General features: G+C 42.3%; 1 protein-coding gene across 5 annotated transcripts in view; it reads right to left on the reverse strand.

Moving 5' to 3' along the window:
- QTGAL (queuosine-tRNA galactosyltransferase) overlaps nucleotides 1-18,984 on the reverse strand; it is a 567,623-nt gene that overhangs the window by 448,292 nt on the left and 100,347 nt on the right. For all 5 annotated transcript variants that reach the window (XM_088468641.1, XM_088468640.1, XM_088468643.1 and 2 more), the window contains exon 5: nucleotides 17,243-17,307. In XM_088468641.1, coding sequence (XP_088324767.1) covers nucleotides 17,243-17,307 — 65 coding nt within the window. The remainder of the gene's footprint in view (nucleotides 1-17,242; nucleotides 17,308-18,984) is intronic.

Raw genomic sequence — 18,984 nt, forward strand, 5'->3', positions numbered from 1 at the left:
CTTCTGTCATCCACCGCTGAGCTCTCCGGTGCGTTCTTTCTTTTTAAGAATGTTCCAAACCATTTGTCAGGGCTCAGCCGGGGATCAGCTCCCGCTTACCGCTCCGCCGGCTTCCCCTGACATCCCGGGTGGTCGGGCAGCTGGCACGGCGGCGGGGGAGAAGCTGAGCATTCTCCCCGCATGCAGTGGCTTCCGGGTGGGCTGGTGTCTGGCATCGCAATTCCGGACATGGGCGCCGCCATGACAGTCGGCCCATGTGACAGTATCTCCTTCCCAGGATAGGTGAGTGATCAGCTGATGCTGTGCATCTATCAAAGGGTTCCCCTGGGTATATAACTGTTCCACAGGTTAGAGGAAGTTGCCTGAACAACGGTTGTCTCCTAGCGTGCCTTAGTTGAGTTCCCGGTCCAGGTTCCTAACCTTCTTTACAGCAGCAGTGTATACCATCTCTACCTGTGTGCCTCCCGTCTCTGGTGAATAACCGTGCAGCAGTGTATACCATCTCTACCTGTGTGCCTCCAGTCTCTGGCGAATACCCGTGCAGCAGTATATGCCGTCTCTACTTGTGTGCCTTCCGTCTCTGGTGATTTCTCAAGTAACCATGAGTCCTTCTCCACTTGAATTCCTTCTTGATATTGATCTACGTGTCAAGGGGTTGTTACTGTACTGTTAGGTTATTGTTTTGTGCCTACCCAGGCATAACCTCTCTGGGCCACGGGTGTTGTGTCTCTATTCCCGTGGGGCTTAGGTACCTGGTCAAAGGACCGCAACCTGCTCACGGGGTGCAGCGAAGCCCAAATCCCGCTTGGAGGGGTCACTGGCGAACACCATCCTGTGGGTTAGATTCCGCACCTTTGCCTAGGTCTCGCCAACACTCAAGACCTGTGGATGAGAACATATATCCAGGCCCCTCGTCTCTGCATCCTCCCACAACCTAGGCCCACCACGCCACAAATTCCAGTCTCAGACGTGACACAGTTGACTTGGCCACACCTAATGTTTTTGCTATCTCTCTGATGGATTTGTTTCGATTTTTCAGCCTAATCATGGCTTGCTTCACTGATAGTGACAGCTCTTTGGATCTCATATTGAGAGTCGACGGCAACTTATTCCAAATGCAAATGTCACACCTAGAATCAACTCCAGACCTTTTTCCTGCTTAATTGATAATGAAATAACGAGGGAATAGCCCATACCTGTCCATGAAATAGCTTTTGAGTTGATAGTCCCATTACTTATGGCCCCTTAAAAAGTGGGAGGCACATATAGAAACCAGCAAGGCTATGTAAATTATTAAAGTTCAAATGCGGCATTATAGAGAGTGCCTAACGGATGAGACGTAGAGTTGGTGGGGCGCAGACCCCATGAGGCCATGGACCCCACTTGTCAACAAGGCACCAAGCAGGCTGGTGGTGGTTCCATAATGGTGTGGGGTGTGTTCATGTAGCATGGGTTGGGTCCACCTGAACACATCGTTGACCGGTAACCGCTATGTTGCATTGCTTGATGGCCAGTTGCAGCCCTTTATGGACATCATGTATCACCACAACGATGGAATATTCCAGCAGGATAATGCACAAAGTCATCTGTCCCAAGTTGTCCTTAATTGGTTCGAGGAGCATTCTGTAGAGTTCCGATGAATGGTGTGGCCGCCACGTGCACCAGACATGAACCCAATCAAGCATTTATTGGACATGGTGGGGAGGTCAATTCGTACCCAAGGTCCTGGACCTAGACAGCATGGGCAACAATCCCACCCTACTTCATTCATTATGTTATGGCTGATCATTGTGTGTACAATATATATATATATATATATATATATATATATGTATGTATATATATATATATACACATATACACACACCAAAACGAACAAACAGGCGGCACTCCCAGACTAGTCTGGGAGTGCCGCCTGTTTGTTCGTTTTGGAGTACGTATGGACATTATGTTTCCATAGAGGAAGGCACCCCAGCCAGTTCCAGTTGGTGCCAGCTGCCAGCAGAGTGCCGGTTCTTGTATATGTGATATATATATATATATATATATATATCCAACAAAAGAATGGCACTCAAAGATGTTCAATGAAAAATAAAGGCTAGGTGTGTTGTAGCAAAATTTTCAGTACAACCCTCTTTCTCAAGCCAACACCAGCATAGTACAACACCAGAATAGTATCCATAGTAAGGATACTATGCTGATGTTGGCTTGAGAAAGGGGGTTGTACCCCGAAACATAATGTGCATGCTGTTTTGAATAGAGCGCCAGGGCATTTTGTCTTCTTACTACAACAGGAGTGCAGGCAGTCCTTCAATCAGAGCATCTTGCCTGGGTGCCTCCAAACCACATAGGATGGAGAGCAACATACATTATGTGGCACTCACAGGACTTGCTCATAAAAGTACAGACAGGTAACTACCACCTAATCATTGGAGATATCCAAATAGCAGTCAACATTTAATTTTTATTCCAAAAATCCTGAAATTTTTGGAATAAAAATTAAACATTGACTGCTATTTGGATATCTCCTATGATTAGGTGGTAGTTACCGGTCTGTACTTTTATGGGCAAGTCCTGCGAGTGCCACATAATGTATGCTGCTATATATTATATTATATTATATATATATACATACACACACACGCACAGATAGGTGTGTGTGTGATGGCAGATAACTGGCCGGACAGACCTTAGTCTGACATGTATTTTACACACACAAATTGTTTTGCACCACAAGTCATTGTGAAAATCGACCCCCAAAAAAAACCATAAAATCAGACACATAGGAACTGGGTAATTGCAAACACTCTTCCTGACAGACACACAGTTTGCTGAGAGATGGCAAAATGGAAAAGTCTGTGTTTAGTTTTTGATTTGCAGCAGGGATTCCTGTAAGCATGGCCAGATGTGATGCAGTCAGTAAGGGGTGGTGAGCTCTAGTCTGTCTGATGTCCACATAACAGCCTGCTCACTGATGTCAAATGAACAACTGGAGCACAGAGTTATTATTTTGAAAGTTCTATATGGTTACAAATTATATAATAGTTTCATGTTTACATATTGTCCTAACAAGCAGGACCAAATATCCAAAATTTACAAAGCATGTATTTGCCTACCGGAGTCAGGCTGGTCATGGTTACGTGTGAAGGGAAACATTATAATAATTATATTATTAAATTATCAGTCCCTTTGCAGATTATATTTTTGTCATATACTATGGTGCAGATTCTGTACAACAGGCACAGAGAACGTTAGCAGCTATAAGAGGCACAGAAGCAAATTAATGGGTAACAGTATTTATAGATCAGGACTGTCTAATTAGAGAATTTCCACATCTCTATCCCATGAAAAACACTTGGGACAGTGTTTTATAAATAATGAAAGAAGCCCAATGAGACCTACAAAAAGTACAGATAAACAACAGCAACAGTACATCTTTATTGGTACAGTTCGTCGTAAATTTATTGGTTGCATCTTCCCGAATATCAATACAGCCAACAAAATAATTGCATCCTATGTGTAGGTTACGAGACCAATTTTACCATATAAAGGGTTTTTGATATGGAAAAGTAGAGGATTGTGGACCGGAACAAGCACAATCCAAACCCTGGTGGAGAGTAAGTGAGGGGCATGTATTTATAGAAAATGTATAATGGAGTGGTGCTGCTATGAGCCAATTACTAGAAATGAATACTGTATAAGCAGAGTCCAGTCATAACAGACATATTCTCTCTCCAGCTATACTTTGTCACACAAATAGGAAGTGCAAAAGGAGTAGAAGGGAAGATGAAAATGATGTAAACGCACACTTTTTTCAAGGTAACGATAAAAGTTGAACTAAGAGTCCATCTATTAATTCATCCTTTCTAGTCTCTTTGTTGCATTCAAACTTATCAAAGTCTAGGCCACAGTCATTAACCTGCTTGATCACCTACAGTGCAGTTTGAGCATTACACTCCACTTATCGTACGCTTACCAACGTTATTCATCTTCTAGCTGGGAAAGGCAAAATGTCATTCTTATGCACTTGTCAGCTGCCTTTTTTTTTTTTTTTTAACTGGATGTCACCGACTTATTTTGTTTTTTATCTTCACATGGAATGTCGGTGCTTAGAATACTGGCACCGGAATCCCAAAGGTAAGTAACGGGGTTAGGGTTAGACACTAGGAGGAGGGTTAGATTTCGGCACTAGGGAGGAAGGGTTAGTGGCAGGGAGACATGGAGGGTTAGAATATATACAGAGAGGTGTCTGTGTATCCTAACCCTGTCAGGATGCCAGGATGGGGATTCTGACCGCCGGGATCGCGAGCGCAGGCATCCTGTACCCAACCCTTTCCTGACTTGTTTGTTCATAATCCATGACCATGCAAGCTCTGCCTTCCTCATAGCCCTCAATGTGACATATGCCTCCTTGTACTCTTTGCTGAGCCAAAGAGTTATGCCTTCCATAATTCCTTATTGGCTACTCTTTGGAGCACTCTCCCTCATTCTACCAAGGGATAAAGTAGTGCCTGAAAGCACACCTCTTCAGAGACCCTAACCTTTCCTGAACGAAACAACAACACTACACTTCTAAAAATGTTCACCTTTAGCACACACCAGAAGCACTTTTCGTGGGACCAGTACAAACCAGCTGCACAGCAGATGCACTCCATATTTTTACATACAAATACACATATATATAATGTTGATCCATTGCTTGACACATGAACTTGTGATTTTTGCATCAATAGACTAATTCACTTTTAAAAAGTTTTATTGTCACTGACCTAGCTCCATCTGTCTCATGTTATATACATATACTGTAACCAATGTTTGTTTTCTTTACCTCTGCGCCATACAGGTCTGTAGAATATGCCAATGCATGACTAATAAAAGACGATAACGTCATTTTCAGTGAAATTTCCTGGAGATGTGCAAGAATAGTGGTTTCCTGTCTGCAGTATTCAAATATATAGGTTATGAAATAACTCTGTTGGAAGCAGGGTCTACATTCCTCTACCTTTCTTCTTTTTGCACAGCACAGAAGGCAAAGAACTCCTATATTTCAAAGGCTTGTAAATGCCTGTGGGGCTAGGGGATCATTAAAGGGAAAGTTTCAGCCAAAAACAACAAATGGGCAGCGTTTGCCAGGAATTCAAACTTTCAGGTTAGTAACTTATAAAAATAAAAAACAGTCAGACATGGACAATCACAGAACAAATTACCTCAATACCCACCCCCTGCAATCCTCACTCTGCCTGTGCTATAAGGAGCTCTGGGCACTGACGAGATGAGGACTGAAGGGGCTATGGAGGGTGAGAATCTCTTTTGCAAGCAGCAACGCACAAATAACTTTCTATCTTTGAAACGGTCTAAATTAATAAGCTGCATTTAACAGAGCAGCTGTTGCCAAACCAAACAGCTCCAAGCGCATTCACACACCGAGCAAAATGCCATCCTTCATCGTAAGAGTGTTTAGTCGCTGAGTTTTTATTTAACTTGGAAACGGCAGGTCAACAAAGCAAGAACTATATTATGGCCATTATTCAATAGCAAAATATTTCATTAAAAGGTGTAGACATAAGAAGAGAGCGGCTGTAACCGGAGGGGGAGGATTGAACTATAGTGCAGGAGCCTCAAATGTTAGAGGACAACAGGGCACTATGTAAGAAGCAGGAAAACAGTGGCTGTCTAGTTGATCCTCTGCTACAACTACCAACATCCTATGCCAGAAAATTCCTTCTTACAATGGCAACAGAATATAGAGGGTAGTGCAGAACCTGATCGGCAAGAGGGTTACATAGATTCATTTATTATCTATATAATACAGAATATTAAATCAAGCACATTAGTCTCTGCTGCATTTAATCAACCAATATTTATTGTACTTTTGGGAGGACAGCAGAGCACAATAAAGGGAAGCCCTTCCAAAACACGTATAAACCTTCAAACCCCTAGACTCTCAGCCGAACCCCTATAACTTCATTGTCGTCACCGACAGACTACCAAAATCACCAACCTAAGAGCCAGGGGCAGCCTAATATGGAAGTATGAGTTGTAGCTAAGCTACATTGCTCTTTCAGCCCACCTTCCAAAACTGGGGCACATCATTAGTAGTGAAACATGGCAATGAGCTCTGAAAGGTCTTGGCTGAGGCAATGCAGTCATCTTGTGTCACTGCAGTAATGCCCCTACATGAAACTCAAGTAGGGAGAGTATACGTCCGTAACAATTTAATTCCTGTCTGTTGCATTTGACATTGTAGACCACCCTCTCCTCCTGCAAATCCTTTACTCTCTCGGTTTACGTGGCACTGCCCTCTCCTGGCTTTCCTCCTACCTCTCTGATCGTTCCTTCTCTGTGTCCTCTCATGACTCTTCCTCCCCCCCACTTACACTAACAGTAGGAGTTCCCCAAGGTTCTGTTCTTGGACCTCTCCTTTTCTCCCTATATACGTCCTCTTTAGGTGAACTCATTAACTCATTTGACCTCCAATATCATCTCTATGCTGGTGACACTCAAATTTACCTTTCCACCCCTGAGCTCTCCCCCTCGCTCTTTACCCGTATCTCCAACTGTCTCTCTGCTGTCTCCTCATGGATGCCCCAGCGCTTTCTTAAACTTAACATGTCTAAGACTGAGCTGATCATCTTCCCACCCTCTTCCACTACATCACTCCCCACAATTTCATTAACCATTGATGGCACAACTATCTCCTCTAGCCTCAAAGTGCGCTGTTTTGGAGTTATCCTAGACACCTCCTTCTCCTTTAAACCACACATTCAGCACCTTTCGCAGTCCTGCCGTTTCCACCTAAAAAATATCTCCAGGATTAGACCCTTCCTCACCCAGGATGCCACTAAAACCCTCATCCACTCACTGGTCATCTCCAGATTGGACTACTGTAACCTTCTTCTAGCTGGCCTCCCAGTCTCTCACCTCTCTCCACTACAATCGGTTCTCAATGCTGCTGCTCGGCTCATCTTCCTCTCCAGACGTCCTCCATCTGCTTCCTCTCTCCTACAAGCCCTACAATGGCTCCCCTTCCCCTTCAGATGCCAATTCAAGGTTTTTACACTCGCCTACAAAGCCCTCACCAAATCCTCTCCCGCATACATTTCTGACCTTCTCTCCCTTCACACTCCCGCCCGTCCACTTCGCTCAAAAAATGCATGCCGCCTCTCTTGCCAACTGATTACTTCCTCCCACTTCCGCATCCAAGATTTTGCCCGTGCTGCTCCCTACCTTTGAAATGCTCTTCCTCTCCCCATCAGACTCTCCACCTCTCTACAAATCTTCAAACGGGCTCTCAAGACCCACTACTTCATCAAGGTCTTCCAGCACTCATCCTAACCCACCTCATGCTCTTTACTCCCTATCTTCCCCTTCTGTGTCATGCTTGTCTGTCTTCCCCTCCCCTTTAGAATGTAAGCTCTCACGAGCAGGGACCTCTTACCTCATGTGCTTCTCTTTACATTTTCTTCTACACTACTCCCCATAAGGGCACCTAACATGTGACTGCCAACTCTCAGCTGCTTATTGTGAGTTCTTTAATCACTATTGCAGCAATGTATATAAATTGTATCCTTGTCCTGCACTGTAATGTATTGTAAGTTACTTGTTTTCCTATTAGTTCTATGTACAATGTAAGGCGCTGCGGAACACTTGTGGCGCCATATAAATAAAGGATAATAATAATAATAATAATAATAATAATAATAATTCCTCTGACTGGACTTATGTACCGAAGAGGACTTCTCTTGAGTTCTTTTCTCCCCATAATGCCAAAACATCTAATGAAAGAACACAGTGTCCCCTCCTTAAACAAAGCCCAAACCATACAGCCAGAATTAATTTAATGACATTTCATAGAAAGCCAGTCAGTCAAAGTTCAAGTTATCCCCTGTAGAGCAAGTTAAGGGTCACATTCTAAATGAGTTATGTGTCCGAATGAATGTAAGCCAGGGGTGATTACATTTCATAGGTAAATGAACTGCAAAAGGTATATATGCAGACTATAAACAGAGGAAATAAAATGTATCAATATTACAACCTACCTCAGTATCTGGTTATATATTCAATGCAACCTCTGATACCACTACACGCTTTCGCTGACAAAACAATGTAGCGAAATTCAATTAGAACCGATGGCTGTGAGGCGCTGGTGTCTCAATAGTTTATCTGGCAACTCGAGACTACCATCATCACAGATTGTATATGCATTTTCCAGAGCTCCCAAATGCGGCCCCCAAAAGTTGGTTTAGGACAGGTGGTTGAATAAAATTGACAGAGGTACTAATTAAGTCACCTGTGCTTAACCATGCTCTGAGTTTCAAGGTGCGGCCATTTTACCTGAACAGACTTTTCAAGTGTTAATTCCGGTGGAAGTGTACATGTTTTAAACCAAATACGGAATGTCCATTAGTCTACTGGGCTGGGCTTGTTCCAAAATTTAGTAGTTGATGGTAGCGAGTCAACGGAAGGATTAAAAGGTAATTAGCTGGAAACTCGTATTTGCCCTTAAGAGATTATGTACTAGCTACCTTCCATCTGATAAGGCACAGCAATGCAGCAAATGGACAGGATAGTGGTAGCTCACATAACCGTAAGCAATTACCCATATTGTACATCTATTTAAATCTTAATTGTATTTTCGGAGTCACACCGGCATGCATAATAAATTTACTCATTATCATCATCAATTCTCAATAATCACAATCTTCACTTCCTCAACCACATATCTTCGCTCTCCTTCCCTCATGTAAGCTACTTGGGAACTGGTCATACATCACTTGCCATCAGAGTATTTACCTGCCGAACTCCACACCTCCTCGATCAGAGAAAACTGATCTGCTCCATTCTGCACACGATTACATTTGGCACATGAGAATACCAGGCTATATGCAGATCACTCTGATGCGTCAGTCAGATGCTGGTAGGGGTCCAATATTATGGACGCTCATTGAATACTCCTGTGTTGATTCCCCGTTCAATGTGAGCTGCTGAATGATAAGGCTCACAGCTTCCAGTAACGGGTAAGAGCCTCGGTTTGCTATATTGGAAAGGGAAATGGAGCAGGACAGCAAAAGGAGGGTTGTCCAAAAATGGGAAAGAAGGAAAGAAAGTACTCTATGGATTGGGGTACAAGTTCTACCTAAATTATTGTATCTAAAATATAACCTTTATTAATTATTATTAAAAAACAAAATATTGCATAAGAGAGGCACGTGATATAACAGACAACATGTATAAGAATAAGGTCAAAAGCTAGCCTCAAAAGGTGGATTTCGCCCATGGTACGTGTAATCGTGTGCAGTTTAAAGATACGTAGATATCAATTATCTAGGAGACCACTGGGTCAATCCTAAAGATTGTGATAGTAAAATACCAAGGTGAAATATGGTAGATACACAAATGGTCGACACGCCTTTTTTTTCTAACCCTAATCTTCACTCTAACCCTAACCCTCCCTCCTGGTGCCTAACCCTAACTGTCGGGGTAGGTGTCTAACCCTAACCATTGGGGTAAGTGCCTAACCCTCCGGTAAGTGCCTAACCCTAACCCTCCCTCCTGGTGACTAAACTTAACCGTCGGGGAAAATGCCTAACCCCAAAAAATTGTGTCGACGATTTTCGTGTCAACCTTTTGACACTGTGGACCATTTGTACCGGGAGATCACCTTCTTAGTGTGTCGAACTTTTGTCCCAGTCATCCTATTACCTGTCTAACATCTGGTGTCTATCTAGACAGTGTCAACGTTTTAACTATCTACATTCAGTATACCCTTTTAAACTAGACATTTTATGAGCCTCCTCAATATTCATAAAAAGGCAGGCCAATAATTCTCGAGACACTGACATAACTGAGGCGCAGTGTTTAAGTCTAGTGAATGAACAGCATCAACGCCTGTCATTATACCTATGCCAGGAGCCAGACACCCGGCATACCGAACGAAGGCAAGCCAGGTGGCGGGCGCGGACCGCTACGGGGGCGGACGGTTACCGTAGGGGCTACCAGGGGAGGACATAGGGTTAGGCACCCCCAGGGAGACTTAGGTTTAGGCTGCGATGACTGTGGGGGGAGGGGGGAAGGTTTAGGCACTTAGGGGGGGTTAGGGTCAAGCACTAGGGGGGGAGGTTAGGGTTAGGCAGCCCTTGGGGAGGGTTAGGATTAGTTATACTTACCTAAATCTCCTGTCGGGATCTTCACTACTACCGGTCTTCTGGCATCGGGATTTGAACAGCCGGCCATAGGGCCGGTGGTCATTCATACTGATTCTGCACAACAGTTATGAATGCATGTAAGATACACATGCCCTGTTTTAATCCACAATCCGCAGGCTGTGCAGGACATTTTGGGTTGACTAGAATACTAGCAAATTAAACAAACTCTGGTTTCAAGAATGATGAAAGATTGATAAGCAACACCCAGTTTACACTATTTTCTTTCTCTAACCAAAGTCAGGAAACTAGCTTGTTAAACAGAGGTTATATATTTTTTTTTTTCACCAATGCCTTGTGGTCAATCCTCAAGAGGCAGGTGGACAAACGAATAACCCACAATTCTGACAAACTCCAAGCATTGATTAGGCAAGAATGGGCGGCCATCAGTCAGTATGTGGCCCAGAAGTTGATTGACAGCATGCCAGGGCGAATTGCAGAGGTCTTGAAAAAGAAGGGTCAACACTGAAAATATTGAATCTTTGCATAAACTTAATGTAATTGTCATAAAAGCCTTTGACACTTATGAAATGTTTGTAATTTTCCTTCAGTATACCATAGTAACATCTGACAAACAGGTCTAACAAAACTGAAGCAGCAAACTTTGTAAAAACCAATACTTGTGTCATTCTCAAAACTTTTGGCCATGGCTGTACAGACGATAGACAACATGATGTTGCGACCATCTTTCAGAGTGTACACCCAATTCATCTTTCAAAGACGTCTACTAGAGATATATTGCACTGGTCGTGCTGCATGGCAGATGGGATATACCTGAAAGATATCTCAGTAATAATGTGTAGTACGGACAGTCTGACAGTGTATGCAGAGACACTATTGGTATCTCATGAGCCACTGAACAGACATTGTTCAGATAGGAACAATAATTTGGTACTTGTGTACTTGATGGACTCATTGCAGAGAGAACCCAATGAATGTTTTAAATGGTGCTTGTGTACTTTACATAGACAAGTACCGAAAGTTGTTACCATCTATAGAAGAAAGTTGTCCACTCGCCACGCTTCGGGCTCGGTGGCTCGTCACAAGGTTATATTCCCCCTCTATGCTCACATGGATGGCAGGGAATGACGCTGGACACTGGCTGATGACGTCAGGGTCCTCTCCGTGAAGGGGATTTAGACATTACCATTTTTGATGATAATAATAACAATAATAATAATAGTGAGTGTAGGACACTTGGGTTCTCTCTGCAATGAGTCCGTAAAGCACAAAAGTACCAATAATTCTTTAGTGTGTATGTACAATATTGTGTGTTGTTAAGAAAATCATCAGGTAGGTAAGCAGTTACATCGTTCAAGTGTGTATCACATACTGTACTTTAGTGCCTAAAATTAATTTTCTTTTTATTGGGGTTGTACACCATACTGTAAATGCTGACCCCTGCTTTTCACAAAGGGTGACTAGTGCCAGGGGGGATAACATGTACATGGTTGTCCTGTGCTTGTCAGGAATCTGCTGCTAAGCAATGTCAAAAAACAGGGTTTTGCATTTACAAGGCCTGTAAAAGCTTACAAGTCCTATAAGATACAACAAATACATAAAAGGAAAACATAAGTGGAACTGCCTTTCTGTCAGGTTTCTCAATTTTGAAATAGTAAGGAAACTGCCAAGTGACATTTACCGGACAGTGATCAACTCAAAACACAAAACGATGTAATTCTATAATAACCTCTACCCATATATTTTATTATTAATAACTCAATATAGAAAAGAAATATGTCCACGCTTAGTTTTACCCATTGTACCTGGTACCAGCTGCGTGGCAATATTAATACCATATGTATATAAAACAAAGACTTTAGTTATCCACACGAACAATAATATACTGCAAATCTAGCAAATAAACTCGTGGGGATTTTGTTGAAATTGTGATCAAAACATTTAAGCTTACAGCCCATCTTCAAGGGACCCCAAATCTCTGCAAGTTACTACACTAGCATAAATGTGTAACACACCAATAAATTGCAGTTAAATGCACTTATCTCTAAGGTAACATCTAGACAAGGGCAAGCTAGTGAGCCACACCCAACAGTATATACAGTCAGGTGCATAAATATTGGGACATTGACAGAATTTTCATATTTTGGCCTCTATTCACCACCACAATGGCTTTGAAATGAAACAAACAAGATGTGCTTTAACTGCAGACTTTCAGATTTAATTTGAGGGTAATTACATCCAAATCAGGTGAACGGTGTAGGAATTACAACGGTTTCTATATGTGCCTCCCACTTTTTAAGAGGTCAAAAGTAATGGGACTATCAACTCAAAAGCTATTTCATGGACAGGTGTGGGCTATTCCCTCATTATTTCATTATCAATTAAGCAGTTAAAAGGTCTGGAGTTGATTCTAGGTGTGACATTTGCATTTGGAATCAGTTGCTGTCTACTTTCAATGTCCCAATATTTATGCACCTGACTGTATGAGAGGTGTGCAATAAGTTTCCCGATGCACAAAAAGTGATCATTAAATTTTTTCTAATTATTTGCCAGAGGAGTCTATGCAAAGTTGCATGCACCCAAACCACTTGGTGAAGCAGCTGGACCAGTCCGAAGCAGACATGTCTTCTACATGCTGGATTAAGGTCTCCACTGGAGCTTCCGGTGACACAAAACAAATCCCACGCATCCTGCGCTTGATTTGTGGGAACAAAGTTGTCGCAGGGGGCCAGGTCTGGATTGTACGGCAGATGACCAAGCTCCTGATGCGTCGGAGTCTGAAAATCCACCTCTGTCCTGGACTTGTGGGCAGGTGCATTGTCATTCTTGGATGGTGCCTGGAAATGGCTTCCAGCACTTGCAGCAGGAATTGGTTGGCGTACAACTCCGCAGTGATGGTGTGCTGCTGCACAAATGGTATGGGTAGCTACATGACCAGTCTAGGCCACAAAAAAAGACTCCATCTGCTTGGCCACGCTGCACTCACATCAGAACTTCTGTGGTGGCACACCTCCAACTAGGGTCTACTGGGCCGACTGTTTGGTCTCGCGTTCAAAACTGTAGATCCAGGATTCACAGACACTGATGATCTACCAGACAGAGTTTGAGCGATTGCCATCACACCTGGCCAGCATGCTGCGGGAACCAAGTCACCCAAGCCTCCTCCTGCTCGCATGTCAGCTGATGGGGCACCCAGCATGCAGAAACCTTGTTCAGGCCAAGCTTTTTGTGGAATATTGAGCGGATGGATCCCGATGAGATGTCCATCTCCTTCTCTAACTGGGCCACAGTCACCCTGACATTCACCTCAACAACATAATGACTTGAACCATAAACCCAGGCTATGTAAAAAAATACCTTTGAGGAAAACAAGATGGCAGGCTTCAAATTATTGAATAACCAGCACAGTCTCCAGACTTAAACCCCAACAAGCTGGTTTGGGATGAATTGGACAAAAGGGTGAAAGCAAAGCAACTTACAAGTGCAACACATTTGTGGTAATTTCTCCCAGTGTTGGGATGAATTCCCGAACAATATTTGTTTTCCAATGTAGAAAAATTAATTGAAAAGTTTGTTTGGCTGTTATATCAGCAAAAGGTGGCAATTTTTAATTAACATGTTTTATCAAATTGTGTTTATGATTTATTTTTATCTCCAACTGTTTATATGCTCCATGTTTTAATCACAGAGTACATTGAGACATTAAACTGCATAAATATCAATAAAACTGTTAAAATGTTCTAAAACTTTGGACAGTGAGAGGGAAAGTGTGTGAGTGAGAGAAGATGTGTACACAAATATACAACTACTGCATGGGATTAGTCGCACAGCCTGGGTTCATCTCCATCCAGGGAACTATCTGTGTATGTAGTCGCTATATAAATAACCAATAGCAAACCAAAAAGGGGGAGAATTGGTATTGTGTATATAATTAAAGATTCATAGAAAGATTAGGTTTGATGACCATAAAACACAAAAGTCATGGTGCCTTAACAAGTCCTACACGAATTGTGGCATATACAGATGTGACCTCATACACCTAGCCTCAATGCGCCCTGTGGCACAAAACACCTGGAACGAGTGAGCCGCCAGGTCCTGTGCAGAACGTCTTTAACGCCTGAAAATGCGTCTTCGTCGCAATCAGATGTAAAAAACTGCTTCTGGAGACTGCTCTTGTATATATGTGCGCAACCGAATCTGTATACGAAGCACAATGGAACTTGGAGTGGAGAAAAAATCTCGTCGTAGCATTTCATATATAGATTCAAACTAAGATGCACACAGATATACAAGCATCGCATATTAAATTAAGCAGTGCAGTGTCGTGAAGCGTATCCGATTACGACTAAGATGCATTTTTGGGTGAAAGTCGATATGTACAAGCCAAGACGCACAGGGACCTAGCGCACCAAAAAGGGCTGTTTGGCGCATTTGCAGCAATAGTGTAGGAGGACACATCTGTACAATGAAATTACTGATAATCAAAGAAAATATTATTTTAGTTGGGGTAAAGTAAACAGTTCAACAAATGTCATTGCTTTTCATTCATTTGTATTTCATGACTGTACTTCATGTTAAAAAGAGATGGCAAACCATCTGAACTATTCACAGCTTGTCATACCTTGCAGATTTTAATGTGTGATTTACTACAAATATTTAATGTTTTTTTCAGAACTGCTATGTCAAGGGATAGAATTTATTAACTTGGGCATGTGACAACTTCAAATATCAATGCGGCTCAGGTAAATCTTGGTGGCACTTGGGTGGCAGCTTGCTGAGAGGTTTTCATTCAGCTTTACAATTGTGTGAAGGGACCATGCATTTCCATATAGGTATAAAGAACTCCTTAAAAACTTGGTTTAGAATTAAGGAGATTCCATTGGGTCAAAATACAGCAAACAAGGTATAATTATGCCACTGTGAAGGAGAATATTTAAAATTATGAAAAAATATTCACTATATTACTGTAGTTCACATATCCCTTTCCCCCACATTATACCTGAACAAAAAGGTATTAAAATTGATGCAATGTAAAGTGCACCTGTTATCTGAAAATAATGTAGGCTGTTATTTCTTGGATTTGTACCTCATGCCTCAGTGAGGTCACTAGTTCCTAGTGAATTGTGCAGTTGTAAACTGGCTTAGCCAACTAGTCTTTGCTATGTATAAATGTTTGATCCACTTTAAAATACCAACAGAAAGGACTGAAAAACAAAATGGGTGGCTTACTCAGTAATAACAGAAACAGTAAAGCATGTGCCTGTCAAACTGATGTATGGATAAATCATCCATACAGACATGAAGAAAAAACACCACACACACATAATCTGTCCTTTGCTCAACATGGTTTCTCAGGTTGTTATAAACACCCACCATATAGTTGTCCATCACAAGGGCTGGACCCGATTACACACTTGACCCTCTTCAAGCCCCAGCAGAGAGAAAAGGTTTATGTTGAAAACTGGAAGCTGTCTAAATACAGGATAGAATTGGGCAAATAGCATCATATGCTGTTGATGTGTGATTATATTGTGACTTCTAGAGAGATACTGAGGAATTTGACAACTTTCCCTCTGAAAAGGTGCATTTTTCTACCGGATTTCCCACGGGGACAGGGGATAACACAACACCCAAACTACACACGCTTGCAAGACATGTTTAAAGATTTTTTTTCTTACACTTTATTATACTTGGTGGACATTCAATCAGCACAAGTTTACATCACCTCAGTCATGCATGTCCTCCTTGTTGGGACATAGATAAAGTCTCTCTCCAATATAGATTACTAAGGGAGTGTGCTTCTTGTTTTTAGTTCCCCATGCTTAATACTATTTTCCTAAAATGCAATTGGATCATCAAAGTGAGAATATTGCAGCAATAACATTAAATTAAATATTACAATAATGTAATCTGCCTTTAACCACTTACCTGGCTGGCATGGTCACATTTTTCCGACCACACCAGGCTGTGCGTTATCCGATCTGGTCGCAATATTTCGACCAGTCAGATAAACAGTGTGGGAGGCTGCAGGAAGAGAATCTTCCTGCAGCTGCTGCTCCCAGAGGGACCTTCCAGTCCCTCTGCTTGCCTGCACCCTCCCCCAGTGTCTGTCGTGCTGCCGATCCCTGTTGATCGGTCAGCACAGCAGGATCCCCCCACCCAGCGGCTGCTGAGAATAGCAGCCACTAGGAAAAGGTAAATTAAACCCCCTTCCCCCCTAAAGTGTACCTGGTGCCTGAAGAGTCTGTGAAAATGAAAGTCGCAATGTTCCCGATGTTCTCGAATGTTCCAATGGTGGACTGATCCGATGTTTGAAAACAACAATTTTTTAACAATTTTTCTTTTTTAATGAAATCATTTTAGATAAGTTGAAATAGATGTTCTTCACCCAATTCACTCATAAAAAAAACGACAATTTCTGAGTATTTTCTTTTTTTTAGAAAAACAAATTGTCAGTTAAGTGGTTAAGAAATAATTTTAATAATAGGGGATGATGCAATTCTCTGAGCTATGCTGACCAGTGGGACAGAGAGGTGCACAGGAAAATAACGGGAGATTAAGTACAATGTGCATAGTTGAATATTGTAGTGATGTCTGGAAGAACATTACAGACAACTAAATTCCTCCATAGTATGAGGTGGTAATAATTGTGTTAACATTAATCATTAATTTATGCCAGCTTTCATAAACATCTGACCTGGTACAAATAAATAATATTTGTTTCATTAAAGTGGTTTCATGCCTTCAGATGACAAATGTATTCTGTATACACTCTGCACCATCTTTATTTCTAACATCTGTGCTTTTCAGTCAGATATTTATGCTATTAGGTGGTGCTAATTATTTTGGTTGTCTTAGGAAAAGAGACAGCTCTGCTGCTCTCTCTACAAGGAATACAGTGGCATCCGGAGAGCAGTTTTGTATTTTATCTTAGGGTAACTGGAATAAGCAACTCTGCCCGATATATAGACACAGAAACTGAACAGAACTAACAATTTAGTTACTTGTTAGTATGCACAAATAGAAAAAACTGCAATGAAAGTCGACCTTAAACTCATGCAGCTGTAAAATGTACTCACCGAATCCAAGAAACACAAGTAACATCCAGAGCTCTGCCCAATGGCTTGGTTCTTTGCGTAGCCAACTAAAATGAGCAAGAAAAATAAGTAATTGCTGGATGTCTAATCAGTAATTCATGCAAGATTAGCAATGGTCTTGTCAGTTTACGGTCATATCAGGTCATTAGCTCCCTACCATCAAGTCACTTTCAGGTTTGGCGACAAAGAATATAACTTGGTGATCAATGATGTGCAAATAAAGCTAGGGGTTGTAGTATTATTATCATTGCTTATAGGGTGCCACAAACTTCCACAGGGATTTACACATCATACATAATGGAACAGCAAGCAAAATACAAAACTCAATCAAAAAATTACAAGATGAGCAAAATATAATCTAGAACATACAACAATGCACATCTTGATGATATGGGAACAGACAAGACAGAAGGAACCCAGGGACTCACTCATGAGAGATTATAATCTAATAGGGAGGGATGAGGATGAAGTAGGAGATATGATGCAGATTGGGGGTGTGGCCATGTGCAGACGACAGAGGAATTAGGTGGTATAATTAGGTGGCTTTTCATGTATAGGTGGATATTTAAGTAGAATTTAAAGCTTTGCAAACCGAGGAGAGTATGAATTATGTAAACGTATTGTCAAATTTGTCCCAATGCAGGGCTGATGATGTACTGAAGCAGAGAACAATAAGATGCTGGACAGTAGTTTAACATTCATGAACGTTTGATATAAATCTAATATTTAGTTCCAGTATGAAATAAAACTTCGCAAAAAATAAGAGTTATGGTAGACTTAAGTTAACTCTTTTTCTTGGAGGTCCATAGGGTCCTCAGGGATACCATGGGGAAATGTAGTTGAAGTGATCCAGGCACCAAAACAGTTACATTTTAAGCTCCCAGGATGCCTCAGGCCCTCCTTCACATATACAACGTCCCTGGCCACAGGTATTCAGATTTTCGTTTGGTGCGGCAGGATTCAAACGCACCTTTATAACAAGGAGACTGCTCAGGCAGTACCAAGCTTTTTATTTTAGGTTTTATTTTATTTATTTTCACTGAAGAGCAAGCAGCACTAGGCGTCCTAAAGGACGTCTAGTGCTGCTGCTCCACCTACCCCCGCCGGCATAACCGGACTAGTGATTTCGGCGGGCACCAGCAGAGCTTGGCTAGTGGCGATGCTGGGACCCGGGACTGCAGCCGGAAGCATGGGGATGCAGGTAAGGTGGTTCAGTCCATACCTCCGGCATTTGGAAACCTGTCGGAGGTTAATGTAGTGGGGCGACCACTGCGTCCGCTCCCCCACCAGACCACCAGGGTAAGTCAGTAAGGCCAGCACTCGGGGGGAGGGGGGGGGGTTTAATACAGCTTAAGGGAGGTAGGCTCTCCCCGGCAGCCCCTCCCTAAGTCCAAACGCTGATCCAGCTGAGGTTTTCCCGTGTCTAGGTTGCTCCTCCTACCCCTCCTCTGTATATGAGATGCCCTGCTGAAGCTGCTGGTCTCACGAGGGTTTGAATCTAGTGTCCCTGTATACCACTCCCCACAGGCCAGGTTATACAGTGCTCAAAATCCTACCAACCCTACCTGTGCTTTTTGAGTAGGTGTGTTGTTACTGCCTTTATTTTCTGTACTGTCAGGTATAACTATCACTGCTATTTCTCCTCAACCCTTTGCTACAGGTGGGGGGGATTTTTTTGTTTGTTTCTCAAATTGTACTTCACATTTATTGTTGCTTGTGAAGGC

The sequence above is a fragment of the Taudactylus pleione genome, unplaced genomic scaffold (assembly GCF_031769625.1).
Source record: "Taudactylus pleione unplaced genomic scaffold, aTauple2 ptg000012l, whole genome shotgun sequence".
In the NCBI taxonomy this organism is placed as follows: Eukaryota; Metazoa; Chordata; class Amphibia; order Anura; family Myobatrachidae; genus Taudactylus; species Taudactylus pleione.